At 32.9% G+C, this 16142-nt stretch overlaps 1 protein-coding gene across 2 annotated transcripts in view; it reads left to right on the top strand.

Annotated features, from left to right (window-relative positions):
- Positions 1–16142, top strand: part of SLC6A15 (solute carrier family 6 (neutral amino acid transporter), member 15) — a 54523-nt gene that overhangs the window by 35308 nt on the left and 3073 nt on the right. For both annotated transcript variants that reach the window (XM_011934137.1, XM_011934136.1), the window contains 6 exons: positions 2572–2682; positions 5858–6099; positions 6396–6588; positions 8533–8725; positions 12028–12187; positions 15920–16082. In XM_011934137.1, coding sequence (XP_011789527.1) covers positions 2572–2682; positions 5858–6099; positions 6396–6588; positions 8533–8725; positions 12028–12187; positions 15920–16082 — 1062 coding nt within the window. The remainder of the gene's footprint in view (positions 1–2571; positions 2683–5857; positions 6100–6395; positions 6589–8532; positions 8726–12027; positions 12188–15919; positions 16083–16142) is intronic.

Below are 16142 nucleotides of genomic sequence, written 5' to 3'. Positions count from 1 at the left end.
GTGTAGGCACAGATAACAGCATGTACAAAGCTCCACGACTGCTGAGTATTTCTGTGTGACTTTTACATACAACTTGTGCAGCTTGTGGAAGATGAAGGATGATATGCAAATTGATTGATATTGAAGGATCTGTGAACTCTTGTAAAATGATGGGCTGTTACCTAGCAAACAGTGTGGAACATTTGAGGATTTTTAAATAGTTCAGTGACAGCACCAGATTTTTAGAAAGATCACTCTGGCAAGTGTGAAAGATGAAAGATGGATTTCCGGGATGCAGAGGAAAGCTAACAGAACCTGGAGGCAAGATGAGCAGGAAACTGTTTTCAAACTGAAAGGTGTGCTATTGAGAGGGGAAGCAAAGGGACAGATGTGAGATTTCTGTGGCAGAATTAGCTGGGTGTGGTGATCAGTTGGTTTACGGGATTTGAGAAAGAGGGACATACTAAGGATAGATTAGAATATTTTAGCCTGGAATAATATGAGTACAGGAAGAATCTTTTCTTAGTACCTAATTAGAAATTATATTAAAAATATAAAGATATAAAACTAAAAAGCTATATTTTATTGGATAAAATCATAATCTAGACTTTATAATGTATACTCTTCATTTCACTTATATAAAAGTAGAATTAATGGAAGTCATTTATATTATTTATAAAGCAGTACATTTGAGTTTTGTTTTAAAAGGTAAAAACAAGCTATTGTTCAAAAGTAAATTCATACTTCTGACTAGCCTCAACGTTTGTGAAGAAGAATCATAAAGGCGATAACTTTAATTCAAGTGAGATCAAGGCGACTGCCAAATTTAATGAATGCCAGAAGTAGGCAGGGAGAATGAAAAAAATCCATCTGAAAGCATTCTGATTTTTTTAAAAAATCAAAAAATTTGAGTGAAGGATTAATCAAAGGGTTAAACCAATTTGAAATTATTAAAAAATTGTGTTCATTACAACTAATTAAGTTAAAATATAATTTAGTTTTAAAATATTGAGTTCTAAAGTATGCTGACATTTTATCCATATTTTTTCCTTAGGGTGTGCCACGTGTTTAAATATGATTCTTAAGTGGGTAAAATGAGACAGAAAGTGCCCCTTATTGTGTTACCTTATGTTAATGTTGTTTGTAGTTATTACTGAATTCAGTATCTCTTACCTGCCCGGAGGCATCATTTGCTATGACACTTTTTCCTCCATTGTTTCCATTCTCCTTCCATTCCTTCCTTCCACAGATACATATTGTAGAGTTATTATGTCAGCAACTGTGTTAAGTGTGTGGGATATGGTAGTAAACAGAAAAGATCTTTACCCTCACTAGCTTATACCCTGGTAGAAGATACAAAAAATAAACACAGAAACACATAAATAAAATTCCAAAAGTGCTAAGTACTCTAAAGAACAACAACAAACCCAGATAATATCACTGAGGGTTGGCAGAGGCAGATGGGAGAGAGAGAATGGAAAAAGGCGTCACCTTATTTTGAGTGGTCAGGGAAGACCTCAGGGAGAAGATGAAGATGAGACTAAAATAGTAAGGAGGGGCAAGTCATCTGCAAATAAGGAAGAGGTGCTTCTGAAGGAAGGTGCAGCCCTGCACCCTAAGGCTGGCTGAGCTTGGTAGACTCACAGGATAGCAAGGGCCTGAGTAGCCAGAGCTCCATGGGAAGAGTGGTGGGCAGGCAGTCAGGCACTGTAGCGTAAGGCTTTGCAGGCCAGAGGGTGGAATCAACACTTCACTCCAATGGCATTAGAAATTCCTGAAGTGTTTTAAGCAGGGAATGACATAAACCAAGGGGCAGCCAGCAATTCAGAGAGGAGAATATTATGAATGGTTCAGAACCACTTCTAGATGTTTGGCTTTACCTGTGGGATGGAGGGTGGGGCCATTTTCTGAAATAGAGATGGGTGGGAACAGCTTTGAGGGAAATTCAGAAGTTTTCTTCTGGATCTGAAACATTTTAGAGACCTACTAGGCCTCCAGAGGAAGATGTCAAGGAGGCAGTGAATGTCTGAGTAGCACACTTCCTTTTCTATTATAAATATTTGATGAACTGTTTAATGGTGAAAATTGCTGAAGCGGAAAGTAAAATCTTTACACGTTTGATTGTTTGGGTTCTGGAAGATACAGCATAGGAACGATGCTGCACTGAAAGCTTTACAGAATCACAGTGAAAATTTGGTTAAAAGAAAAAGACATAGGACTTTATTTTGCTACTTAGAACAACAAAAAAGTAGGAATTCATTAGGTAGGTAGTGCGTGTTCATTTCTATCTTAAATATTTCTTGTTTTATGGACTATAAGGAATCAACACTATTGAAGCTACACCATAGCTTATGGATTTTTTCAAAGGAGATAGAATCTTTTAAATTTAAATTACATCTTAGATAGAATCTTAAGGCCAAATCACAACTCATAAACCATTCTTAAAAAATGACTTTAGAAGTTATTAATAGTTTTATTAACCCTGTCATGAAACAGTGACTGTCAAAGTACAGAAGCTAACATATAAAATCTTAACTATAAAAATATAATTGTCATAGCATCTCACTTACTTTTATTTTTCTTTCTTTGCAGATAATATATTTTAGTTCTCTGTTTCCATATGTGGTACTTATATGCTTCCTCATCAGAGCATTCCTTTTAAATGGTTCAATTGACGGAATTCGCCACATGTTTACCCCTAAGGTATGTACCGTATTTCTGTTTAAGGCTTATGATCATGAAAGCTTTATGTTTATTGTTAAAATGTTCTAAGTTATATTTAAGGAATAATTGTTCTAATGTATGTACATTAAACTTTTAAAATATAGTTTTTAACCAGTCTAGAAAAAACAGCATTTTTTTATGTATAATTATAGCCATTTATCTCCATTTTCTATATCCCATTTTGATTTTAGAGAAAGGCTACCACTATTTCAACTTCAAAAATCCCTCTTTTATAATAAATTTATTTCTAATTTTTATACTGATTAAACTACAATTTTTTGGTCTTCATTTACTCTTTCCCCTTTATTCTAGTGCTTTTTAATCTTTTTGTGTTATGGACCCATTTGAAAAAGTGACGAGGATTTTCTTACCAAAAAAAAGTAGTGAACATATTAATTTGCTTAGTGTATCCAGAGGTTGACCGATCACCTAGAATCCGTGGACCCTAAAATAAGATTAAGAACCCTAAAATACTCTCTCAGAGAAAATTAGTGTTTTCTTTTCTTAATGAAGTTTTTTGAGGTTTTGTAGTTTTGTATCTTCTGGAAGAATATAGTGATCAGCTTGTGAAATTCTGTAACTTCTATAGATGCATGTATATTTTAGGAAAATTCTCATTAGACTCCATCAAGGGCTCAGAACTTATAATCCGTCATGCAACTTAGTAGAGCTAAACTCAACACTGGGCACATTTAACTTGGTTAATCATAACTGCGGACTTAATCATAACTTCTTACATTGATTTAACAGGAAACAAATAAGTTTTTGATTATATTATATTTATGTGTGTGTATATATATGTGTGTATATATATAAAATTCACTGAAATGAAGGTGATCCCCACTATTAGTTTGCTAATGCTATCATAGGCAGACATAAAGATGAAACTATCTACAGATATGATTTCAAAATTAGTTTAGAAATTAAAAGTTATCTGAAGGATGAATGTGCAGGCAGCATTGTGCTGTGAGATTTGGGCAGAAGGGATTAGCTTCTCTGGAATTCTTTGTCACTCCTGGCAGCTGCCTTGATACTGCGTAAAAGAAGCTGTGTGCTTTGTGCGTCTGGTTCTGAGTTGGTATTCATTCTGTAGTAGCAAAAATGCTGACACTGGTGTCTGGTTTTCTCAGCTACTTCAAATGTCCTGTTTAACATTTAGAGTTCTTGGAACTTCTCTGTGAACAACTAGTTAAGATTTATGAGTTTCAGCCGCACTATAATTTAAATCTGCTACAAATGGGCCATACTTAATGACCAAAAAACTTATATGTATAATATTGAAGAAAATGTTTTCTGAGTTCAAGACAACCAAAGTTCTGTGTGAATTTCTAGAATATATTCTCTTTCTAAACTGAAAATTGCTTCTAACAAAATTCTAAACATTTGATTTGACTAGATATTTTAGAATTTAAATGCTTATATATAATAATTATATATAGTCCCAGTACTGAAAACGGCAGCATGAATGAACATTTTTGACCCAGACTAGGGATCACCATTAAAATGTTAATTTTCCTTCAGTGAAGTTCTCATTGAGTGTTGTTAAGACTCTATTACATTTCTGTAGGATGTGATACTCAATATGAGAAGTAGTTGTAATTTTTTTTTAAAAATTACATTGTTTGTGTAGGGGAGAAAGTATGTAAGCACATCAAATACTCCTGAAACAGTGAGTGGAGGTTTAGGTCAGAGATTGGAAGGAATGCTGGTAACGTCTTTAGTAAATAGGTCTTTTCTGCCATCTAGTGGGCAAAATAGAAATAGACAGTTGAGTGTATTTTAATAGAATATGATGTAGCAATTGTCAGTAAACAATATGCGTATGTTAATTGTTCATAAATTATGAAGATAATCATGATTATGCTTAATAAGAATATTTCATAGATTTTAATAACCAAAATTAGTTGAGGCAATACATCCTATTGTTTGAGAGAATATGGATTTTGGAATCTACCTGTGTTCTTATTTCATCTCTACCTCAGAGCTGCTGTGTAACCTTAGGCAAGTTACATAACCTTCCTAAGACTCAGTTAAAAGTAGCAACAACTTCATGGGTTGTTGTGAATACTAAAAGAATTAAGCCATATGAAATGCTTTTCAGTGTGTTTGCCGCTGTAGCTCATCTATGTTATCGGTTACTGAGCATTTTTAGAGTGTGGTAGGCACCGTGGTAAGTGGCATCCTTCTTATTATTCTGATATTTCTGTTGAAGAAGCTGAAACTCAGAGAGGACACATCACTTGCCATTGGTTGCACTATTGTAAAATTACTAAATGGCAGAATCAGAATCTGAAACTCCCTATAGAATTCATGTTCTTAGCCATGTTTGACGTTGCTCTCGATAAAGGCAATTTGATTGTTATGGTAAAAAGAGATAAAATGCCAATTTAAACACTATAATTACTGAAATCAAACTGAACTGTTTTCATGTATTGAGGTCTGTGCCACACATGGCTGATCTGAATTGTTTCATTTAAGTTTTGATTAATTATCTAAGACATAAAGCACAACTGCATGAAATATCTGTTCAATATTTAATATCTGTTCAGTGTCAGAACTTTGGATCTGAAAGAGTATCTTATAGACAATATAGATGAATTTACTCTATTTTCAAAGAAAAATCTTTTAGTAGACTTTTAAATGAAGAATACATATGTGAATATGCAAAGTACAAATAGTTCAACTCTAGCAAGTTTATAATCGTTTTCTGCTTCAATCATTAGATTTACAGCAGAAAACACAAAACATGGAGTGTTAGTGAAGCAACTATTAACTTTTATTGGTAATTGACCGGTTTTGCTATGGAAAGTAAAAACACATAATGGGAAATTACTGAAGATAACTAATTTTTCTTCATATTCTCATTTCATATTTCCTTTCATATTCTTAAAATATTTAAAAACCACCATGTAAGTAGAAAATCCCCATGTACTTAAAATCTCCATGTAAAGGACTGATAAACTTGCTTACTCATAATTATTTATTTCCTAAAAATAGATGTTTATTTATGCTTAAGAACATATTATTTCCTGATTTAAATAACCTTTGGCTGCATAAATATCATTGTAATATATTGAAACAGTAAATTCCATAAAAAATAATTATTCTGAAATATTATTTTGTAGCTGATTCTATTATGTTTATTTTTAAACAGCTTGAAATAATGCTGGAGCCCAAGGTCTGGAGAGAAGCTGCTACTCAAGTATTCTTTGCCTTAGGTCTGGGATTTGGTGGTGTCATTGCCTTTTCAAGCTACAACAAGAGAGACAACAACTGCCACTTTGATGCTGTCCTGGTGTCCTTCATCAATTTTTTCACTTCTGTCCTGGCAACATTGGTGGTGTTTGCAGTTCTGGGCTTCAAAGCAAATGTCATAAATGAGAAATGCATTACACAGTATGAATATTAATTTCCATTTGCCGTTTTTCTTGTTCAGTTTTTATTTTGTTATTTATAGTTTTATTGATACATGATAGCGATACATATTTATGACATACATGTGATAGTTGGACACAAACATATAATGCATAATGGTCAAATGTGGGTAATTGGGATAGTCATCACCTCAAACATTAATCATGTCTTTGTGTGGGGAACATTGCTCATTCATTAGCTTATGATGGCACAGTCATTTACAAACTATACACTAAAGGACTCTTATGTGCTCATTTGTATGTTGTTTTATTTTTCAGAAATTCAGAGATGATCATGAAATTTTTGAAAATGGGAAACATTAGTCAGGATATTATTCCCCATCATATCAACCTTTCAGCTGTTACTGCAGAAGATTATCATTTAGTTTATGATATCATTCAAAAAGTGAAGGAAGAAGAGTTTCCTGCTCTTCATCTCAATTCCTGCCAAATTGAAGAAGAGCTAAATAAAGTTAGTAAGCCATGTTTGAGCAATAAAATAATTATCATTCAGTTGAAATATGCATTATCCAGCAGACTCCCTTCAGGAAAAGGTTCTTAAAATGCCCGAGGAAGCTCTTAAAATGCCCAGAGAAGCTCCTGGGCATTGTAAGGCCTTCAGAATTTACATTCTTAATTTTAGAGAATATGTTTTCTTAAATGGTAAAGATTTGCTTTATTTTAAAAAGATATTTCGTTGATTGAGCCACAATAATTTAAAATATGAATACAAAGTGATTTTCATCATAGAATGATGATCAGTCTGAAATCTTTCTTGCTATGATATTCAGTACAGAATTAGAATTATGGCTCTGATTTACATATACATCACATGATTGCTTTGATGCATGAATAATACTTAAAATAGAAGTTTTAGTAGTTGTGTTCCACAAGTCATGATCAAGTTTTTTTGTTTTTTTTTTTTTATTTGTTTGTTTGTTTTTTGTTTTTTTTTAGCCGGAGTCTCACTCTGTCGTCCAGGCTGGAGTGCAGTGGTGCAATCTTGGCTCACTGTATCCTCTGCCTCCCAGGTTCAAGCAGTTCTCCTGGTCGGCCTCCCGGGTAGCTGGGATTACATGCATATACCACCACATCTGGCTAATTTTTGTAATTTTAACAGAGATGGAAGAAGTGGGTTCACCATGTTGGCCAGGCTGGTCTCAAATTCTTGACCTCATGATCTGCCTGCCTTGGCCTCCCAAAGTGCTGGGATTACAGTTGTGAGCCACCGTGCCCGACCGATCAAGTTCTTTTTCTTAGCTATGTTGTATTAAATAAGAAAAAGTTCACCATTAATAAATATCCTTGTATTGGCTGCCACTGTCTCCTGTTTGTCAAAAAGGGAAATATAATGGAGAAATTAGTCACTATTTGCTTTAAGATAGTTAAATGTACTTGAGACTAACGTAAAGAATCATGTGTGGATATTATTCATTAAAAACATAAAGCCATCATTAATATAAAAACCTTGAATTTCTTAAGGAAATATTTAATTACGAATGTACCATTCAAAGTTGTTTTTTTTTTAATTCTCATCTATCTTTCTGAGACGACACAATCAACTTGAAGTTTGGTTATAGGTACAGTTAGACGAAGTAAGTTGTTATTTTACAACTCAATATTTGTGATATTCATAAAAATAAGCTAACATTAATATTTGTAAGTAATTCAATTTCTTTCTGCCCAATTGGAGTATCTGTCTTTTAATTCATTTTGTTATTAATTTTGTCTGGAAATTCATTGTGTCTCCTGAATTACGAAAACCAGCCCAACTTTTTTTTTTTTTTAAATCAGGGAGGTAGGAATATCAGTAGTAAAAAATGTAAAGATACAGATTTTTTAAATTAAAAATTGGCTTTTTGTGATCTACTTATTCTGTTCACATCCTTTTATTTTGCATTTGCAGTTTTCTCTTAAAACAAGTTTATTATTCATAGTATATATATATTTTACAACAATTGATTGAGCCACTTTGAGGTAAGGTAAAACCAAATTTTTAAAATCTTTATATATATGAGCCAGAAATAGCTTTATATATATATATGTATTTATATGTCTATGATAATATGTCACTATTCATATTCATAAGCTTTAAAAAAACCAAACATATTATGTATTCTTTAATATAATTTTTCATTCTAGGAGTCTTGTGAAATAGTTAGTATATACAACACAATCGTGTACTCTGTTCAGTAATTATACACAAAATTTCATTATTTGGATCTGCTCGATCTCATTAAATCCTGGTTCTGAGAATGACAACATGATTCATCAGGTTAAGAGCCGATGTGAGCATGTCTATTTCCAGCAGCCCTGGACATTATTCAGAGTTCTTTTCTCCTCATCGTAACTGATACATAGAGCCATTGTTTAATTATTATTCTGTACTAATGTTGCTATTTTGTGTATTTTGCAGGCTGTTCAGGGGACTGGCTTAGCTTTTATTGCCTTTACAGAAGCGATGACACATTTCCCTGCGTCTCCCTTCTGGTCAGTGATGTTTTTCCTCATGCTGGTCAATCTAGGCCTTGGCAGTATGTTTGGAACCATTGAAGGGATTGTCACGCCTATTGTGGACACTTTCAAAGTGAGGAAAGAAATTCTTACTGGTGAGTATTTTCGTATTTGACTTTTCATTGAACAAAACCAGGTCATTTTATTCTTGGTGAAAGTTTAGAGATGAAAACTGGAAAGTCTTATATTTTGAGTTTTATTAATGTCTATTATTACTATTTATTTATGATTGTATACATTGTATACATTTATTTTATTTTAATTGTATAAATTTTTATTGTATATATATTATATAATATGAATGTTTTAATATAAATTATATTTTATCATTTATTAATAAATATTTATTGTTATAATTCATTAATAGTAATGCATTATCAAGAATTACTGACACTAGAATAAAGTCACGGAGTGTTTGTGTATAATTTTGTATTCAAGTCAAATAATCATAATTAGAGGAGTTCAGATGCAATATTCCTATCCAAAAAGTACATAGCTGAAAATGATAAACCTAAATTCAGTTCTCACATACAGCAGCAATAGTGATTTACTAGTAGTTAATGTCTCCAAGTAGAGAAGAAAATAATTTATCAATATGAATGGTAGTTAATAGGTCCAATTTACAAGTGATTATTAAAGTACCAGTTTAATGCATCACACTCTCATTTAAGGGATATAAAGGATATAAAATAAATTATAAGAGATAAACAAATATATATTAAAAAATCTCCAAAAACAATAACACTAAAATTAAAATCAGATTGCATAGATAAGACTTATAGCATGTAAAATACTGATAGAGAGCATAATGGATTTTACATGTAAGAATTCAAAAGATTCTAAGTCATCTAAATATATGATGGAACTGTCAGAGAAAGAGATGGAAGTTGAATTGGAAAGAGGAAGAGTCTTCTCAAGGGTCAGAGGATAACTTTAGTAAACATACATAAATGGAGATAAAGGCAACAGTAAGAAAGCTAACCATACAAGAGTACAGAAACAGTACTGGTAAGTGATGTAAAATAAGATTGGATAAAAATTTTATGGATAACCTTGAATGCTGGGCAATGGTGTGCATCTCCCCAAGGCTATTTCTTAGCCATAAAAAATTAACTAAGAATTTATATGTAAATAACTCTCAAATATATACCTTTATCACTTGCTGCTCTGATAAGTATGTCTGTATGTGTTTGTGCATGTGCATGTATGTGTGTATATAAAACAATTTAATTTCAGCAGTTTGTTAATATTGATAGCTATATATCCACAATTCAACTGAACAGAAATGAGGAGCTGCTTTATATTATTCAAGAAAGTGATTTCTACTTCTTAATATGAAAATCCATATCCTGCCTGAAATGCAGGCTAAAGTCGTTTTTGTATTCTTATCCTTGCTCACCATATTCAAACTGTCCTCTCCTGTAGTAAAGGGCTTACAGGTTAAGGAAAAAGTAACAGTGTAAAGGGAAAATCACACAAAGTAGTATTTTCTAACTCCTTCTAGAAGACTTATTTGGAAAGAGCAAAAGGGAATGTACCTTCTTTCCCACTTCTTGTGTTTTGGGATCATACTGATACTTCAAATAGTAGTCATATTTGACCTCAATGAAATGTTACCTCATTTTCTTTGGTAGGTGTGTTTTCTTTTCTTTAATGAAGTAAGGTTTAGGCAAATGAATTACTCATTATCTTTTTCCCTCACATCTCCAGCAAAACTCTTACTGTCTGTACCACTTATAGTGTACTTTTTTTATATTTGCCTCATACTGTGGTGTCATTAGGAGATAGTGAAAGTGACATAGGCTGTTGAGAAAGACAGATTTGGGTGCAAATTGAGACTCTGCTACTTCCAGCTTGAGACTTTAAGCATATTACTTAACGTTCTTCAGGACCATTTCTCTAATCTGTAAAGAAAGCAATACATCGTTCAATTGGGATGTTATAAAAATTAAGTGAGATAATGCAATATTATTTTATACTGTGATAAACATTTAAATTTAATATGCAGTAGAATCCAAGTAAATGTTACTTTTCTTATTCTACATTATATGTTTACATATGATATTCATTTCTGTAAGATGTAACTCACAGCACCAGTAATAGTACTTAAGAGATGGAGGTAATTTCTTCATGTAACACATACTTGCTGAAATTGTTAGGGAACATTCATATGAGTGAATCCATGGATGTCTTTTTTCCTTAGCTGCCATTAGTACTCTACTTCTTTTAAGTTTACTCACCTCTGCTGAAATGTGGTTGAGGAATGGAATGCAGTCATCTTTTACCTTTGGAGGCTTCTCTGCTAATGAGCACAAAAAAACAAAGAGTCTAACAAAAATATGGGAATATTTTATGAATTTCAAATCTTCTCTAAGTAGTAGCTGGTCAGGAATTTATGCATCTGTTTCTTAGGTATTACTAGGGAAACTCTTTTTAGATTATTTTTCTTAGATGTTATTTGGATGATCAGATTGCATAACTCCATTATAATTTGTTTCCAAACTAATCTATTCAGGCAAGATAAAGATATAAATGTGGATTGTTGCTGAGGTTAGGTGTGATCAGATTTTTTTCAGTTATGCTTGAAAAGTAACCATATTTCAATCAATGATATAATATGTATATTTCATAATATAAGCCATATTAGTCTCATTATTAATTCAAAAATTTCATCTATATTTCAACACTACAGAACATTATTAAAGGAAGAAATGACCTATGAATATTTGCTGCCTGAAGAAGTCACTTTGCTATTAATTATAGGAATAGAGTATGGAAATTTATACTTTCAAAATTTTCTGTAAATTTTGTCTCATTTATTGTTGAACTTGGTAAATGAATAACTTGCTGCACACAAATGTTATATTTATATGGAGTCATTACTTAAATTCACTATATGCATAAACAATGAATAAATTCACTATTCATAAATTCATATCAAATACATATACTTTTCACATCAATCAGGTACACTGATATGAAAAGTATATGTATTTTAACTGATGGGAAGCATCAGAGTAATCTCAAGGGAAAAAGACCTTTGGAGGATTTGTCCAATATTTTTTATAGTCACTGTCTCTAATCACATAAATGGACTGAGAGGTAATAAGATCACCAAGCTCATTACAGCCCTATTTACCTTGGTAAATTTACCTTGGTAAATGAATTCAGGGAGATGAATTACTGTCTTAGAATAAATTTGTATGACTGTTGGGACAATACCCAGGTAACCTAATTCCTAGTAGGTTATATACCATTTATCAGGAAAGGTATTGCCTGCTTATATGATGGACATGTTATAAAAGTTTTAAAAGTTTGAATATAATAATTTATAGTAAAGTTTAAAGGACTTGGCTCTGAATAGAGTCTCATTTTTTCATTTGTGTCTTTTGTCTAGTTATCTGTTGTCTTCTGGCATTTTGTATTGGCCTGATATTTGTGCAACGCTCTGGAAATTACTTTGTTACAATGTTTGATGATTATTCTGCTACACTGCCTCTGCTAATTGTAGTCATTTTGGAGAATATTGCTGTATGCTTTGTTTATGGCATAGATAAGTAAGTATATTTGCTTTTATGTATTCACTTTTATCTCTCTTTTGAAAACATCAATTATCAACATTCATTTCATTAAGAAGAGGAAAGAAATGAATAGAAGAAACAATTCTTTAAAAAAATCAAATCTTTTGCAGGCTCTTATTGATTCAACAGTTTTGGTAAAGTACATTTACCTATTGGGCAAATAGAATTATATAGGATGTAATAGTGTGTAGAATTTTAGAGCTTTGATTTAGTCCTGGTTATCAAAAAGTAACTTTCAGGATCTAGTAAGTATTGGCAGTGTTCCAAGAACCTTAGGTTCTTTTGAGTTGTTAATCTACATTCCACAGATGTAGTTGTTATCTACATTTCACAGATAAGGAAAATCAAGCTTAGAGAAATACGCTGTGACTTGCCTGTCACCCACCTGGACAGCGACAGACCTGGGACTCATGTCCATTTCTGTTTAACTCTAAAGCTTATCTCCTAATTATTTTGCTAAACTGATTTATAAGAGGAGTGCATGTGTCATAATGACTTATATAGCAGGACAATATTGGGAAATGATATTTTCCCAGGTGAGAGGTATATGTCATTTGCTGCACACAAACGTTATATTTATATGGAGTCATTACTTAAATTCACTATATGCATAAACAATGAATAAATTCACTATTCATAAATTCATATCAAATACATATACTTTTCACATCAATCAGGTACACTGATATGAAAAGTATATGTATTTTAACTGATGGGAAGCATCAGAGTAATCTCAAGGGAAAAAGACCTTTGGAGGATTTGTCCAATATTTTTTATAGTCACTGTCTCTAATCACATATATGGACTGAGAGGTAATAAGATCACCAAGCTCATTACAGCCCTATGTAAAGTAGCAATGCATGCACCTTAAGTGAAGACCAGAGTCCTTTTAAGCAACATAAAGAATATTGTTGGTATTGAATGAGCTTTGTAACAAAGTTTTATGGTTGCCAAAAGCTCCAGGCCAGGAAGGTTAGGAGAACTTACATTTAATAATCATGTACTATATAATAATAGTAGTAATAGCTCCTACCATATAATCCAGCAATCATGCTACTTGGTATTTACCCAAAGGAGTTGAAAACTTATGCCCACTTAAAATTCTGCACGTGGGGGTTTATAGCAACTGTATTCATAATTGCCCAAACTTGGAGGCAACCAAGTAGGTAAATGGATAAATAAACTGTGATACATACAGGCAATGAAATATTATTCAATCCATGAAAAGACACAGAGGGAATTTTAATGCATATTACTTAGTGAAACAAGTCACATATGAAAAGGTTACATACTGTAAGATTCCCCTATATTATAATATGGAAAAGATTAAACTATGGAGACAGTAAAAACATCAGCAATTGACAGGTGTTGGGCCAGATCCAGGGAAGTATAGGCAGAGGCCGGGCGCGGTGGCTCAAGCCTGTAATCCCAGCACTTTGGGAGGCCGAGACGGGCGGATCACGAGGTCAGGAGATCGAGACCATCCTGGCTAACATGGTGAAACCTCGTCTCTACTAAAAATACAAAAAATTAGCCGGGCAAGGTGGCATGCGCCTGTAGTCCCAGCTACTCGGGAGGCTGAGGCAGGAGAATTGCGTAAACCCGGGAGGCGGAGCTTGCAGTGAGCTGAGATCCGGCCACTGCACTCCAGCCTGGGCAACAGAGCGAGACTCCGTCTCAAAAAGAAAAAAAAAAAGAAAGAAAGTATAGGCAGAGCACAGAATGTTTAGGGCAGTGGAGCTACTCTGTATGACACTGTAATGGTGGGCACATGTCATTATACATTTGTCCAAACCCAGAGAATTTTTGACACAAACAGTGAATTCTAGTGTAAACTGTGGGCTCTAGGTAATAATGATGTGTTAACTTATGTAGGTTCATCCGTTGTAACCAATATTCCACTCTGGTGGGAGATGCTGATAATGGAGGAGGTTATGCGTGTATATTGGTAGGAGCTATGTGGGAAATCTCTCCACTTTCGTTCAATTTTGCTATGAACCTAAAATTGCTCTTAAAAAATAAAGTCTGTAATAAAAAAATAGTCCATGTTAACTAACATGAACCATATCTTACAGATGGGAAACTGCCCCTTCTTTTACAGGAGGATACAATATGTTAGCTGTAGAGCCAGTAGTGTAACCTTGACCTTCATTTCAAGGCCAGTTTTCTCTAAGTTTTACTAGGCTACTCAAAACTCATAACCTGTACCATGATGGAATTTGATATTGTTATTGGACTGATCTATAAATACATTTGTAGTTTAGATTTCCATTTAGACGGTTAATTATTCATGAACTTACTAAAGAATCTCTCTTTTTAATGCTAGTGTTCCTGAATAACACTATTTATAACAACAGAAGAAAAAAATACTACTACTAATAGATGCGTCTGTCGATTTTGTACCATATGTGAGGTAGTATGCTAAGCATCCATTGTTTATGGTTCTAGTAATAACCCTCAAAGGTGGGTATTACATTATCCTTCTGGAAAACGCCAAACATGAAACTTAGAGATATTAAGATACACATCAGAAGAACACAGAACTGTGATCTGAAATGAGGTCTCTTGGTCTTCAAAGTTCGTATTTTTACTAAAGGGCAGGTATAGAATTCTTACACTGAAGATGTCCTTTAAGATTCTGGAACAATTTGGAAGAAATGAAAAAGGGAGGAGAAACATAGAGATTAAGACTGGGTCTGGCACGGTGGCTCATGCCTGTAATCCCAACACTTTGGGAGGCCAAGGTGGCCAGATCATTTGAGGTCAGGAGTTTGAGACCAGCCTGACCAACATGGTGAAATGCCATCTCTACTAAAAATACAAAAATTAGCCAGGCATGGCGGCGGTCGCCTGTAATCCCAGCTACTCGGGAGGCTGAGGCAGGAGATTCGCTTGAACCCGGGAAGACGAGGTTGCAGTGAGTCGAGATTGTGCCACTGTACTCCAGCCTGGGCAACAGGTGAAACTGTCTCAAAAAAAAAAAAAAAGAAAGAAAGAATGGACTCAAGAGACATGACAATTCATAACAATTAGTTACTATATGTAGACCTTTTTAAAAATTGAGAATGTAAAAAGAAGAGTTCAGAAAATACAACATTGATTAGTTATATTTGATGATATTAAGGAATTATTATTATGCTTTTAATGCTGTGATATTAAGGAATTATTACTTTTACTAATTATTACTAAAAGTAATAGAAAAATTATTAGTAAAAGCAGTAGTTAGTAAAATTATTATTTACTAAAAGGTAATTATTACCAAAAGTAATAATTCCTTAATAGCATAGTATTAATAGCATAGTAATAATTCCTTAATATATAATTACTTAATATTTCTTAATAATAATTAAGAAATAATTACTAAAATAAATAATTTCTAAATAATTTCTTTTAGTAATTATTACTTGTATTACTAAAAAAGAGACAATAAATTTTTAATGCACTGAAAATATTTTGTTTATAGAATAGAAAGTTATCAGTAGAAGAATTCAATAATTGGCTAAAGAGAGTTTTCCCTAAATAAAAATTATAGTACTTAACTGTTTTCATTTTACTTTATAGTCATCTTCCAAGAGGAACTTTGATACAATTTAAAATGTCATAGGGTATCCATGGCTAAATCTTTTGTCAGACCATTAATACAATGCACATTTTTAAGGTTTAGCAATATTAAATTAAGGAATAATTAAATATTTTCTTTTTATTCAGGTTTATGGAAGACCTAAAAGATATGCTGGGCTTTGCTCCCAGCAGATATTACTACTATATGTGGAAATACATTTCTCCTCTAATGCTATTATCATTGCTAATAGCTAGTGTTGTGAATATGGGATTAAGTCCTCCTGGCTATAATGCGTGGATTGAAGATAAGGTAAATACAAAATAAGGGAATTACATTTTTAAAAGGTACATAAAAAGCTTTTTTAGAGGG

This window comes from Colobus angolensis, unplaced genomic scaffold (assembly GCF_000951035.1).
Source record: "Colobus angolensis palliatus isolate OR3802 unplaced genomic scaffold, Cang.pa_1.0 Scaffold131, whole genome shotgun sequence".
NCBI classification, from domain to species: domain Eukaryota; kingdom Metazoa; phylum Chordata; class Mammalia; order Primates; family Cercopithecidae; genus Colobus; species Colobus angolensis.
The sequence above is the reverse complement of the archived record's forward strand: the minus strand, read 5'-3'. Positions and strand labels throughout refer to the sequence as shown.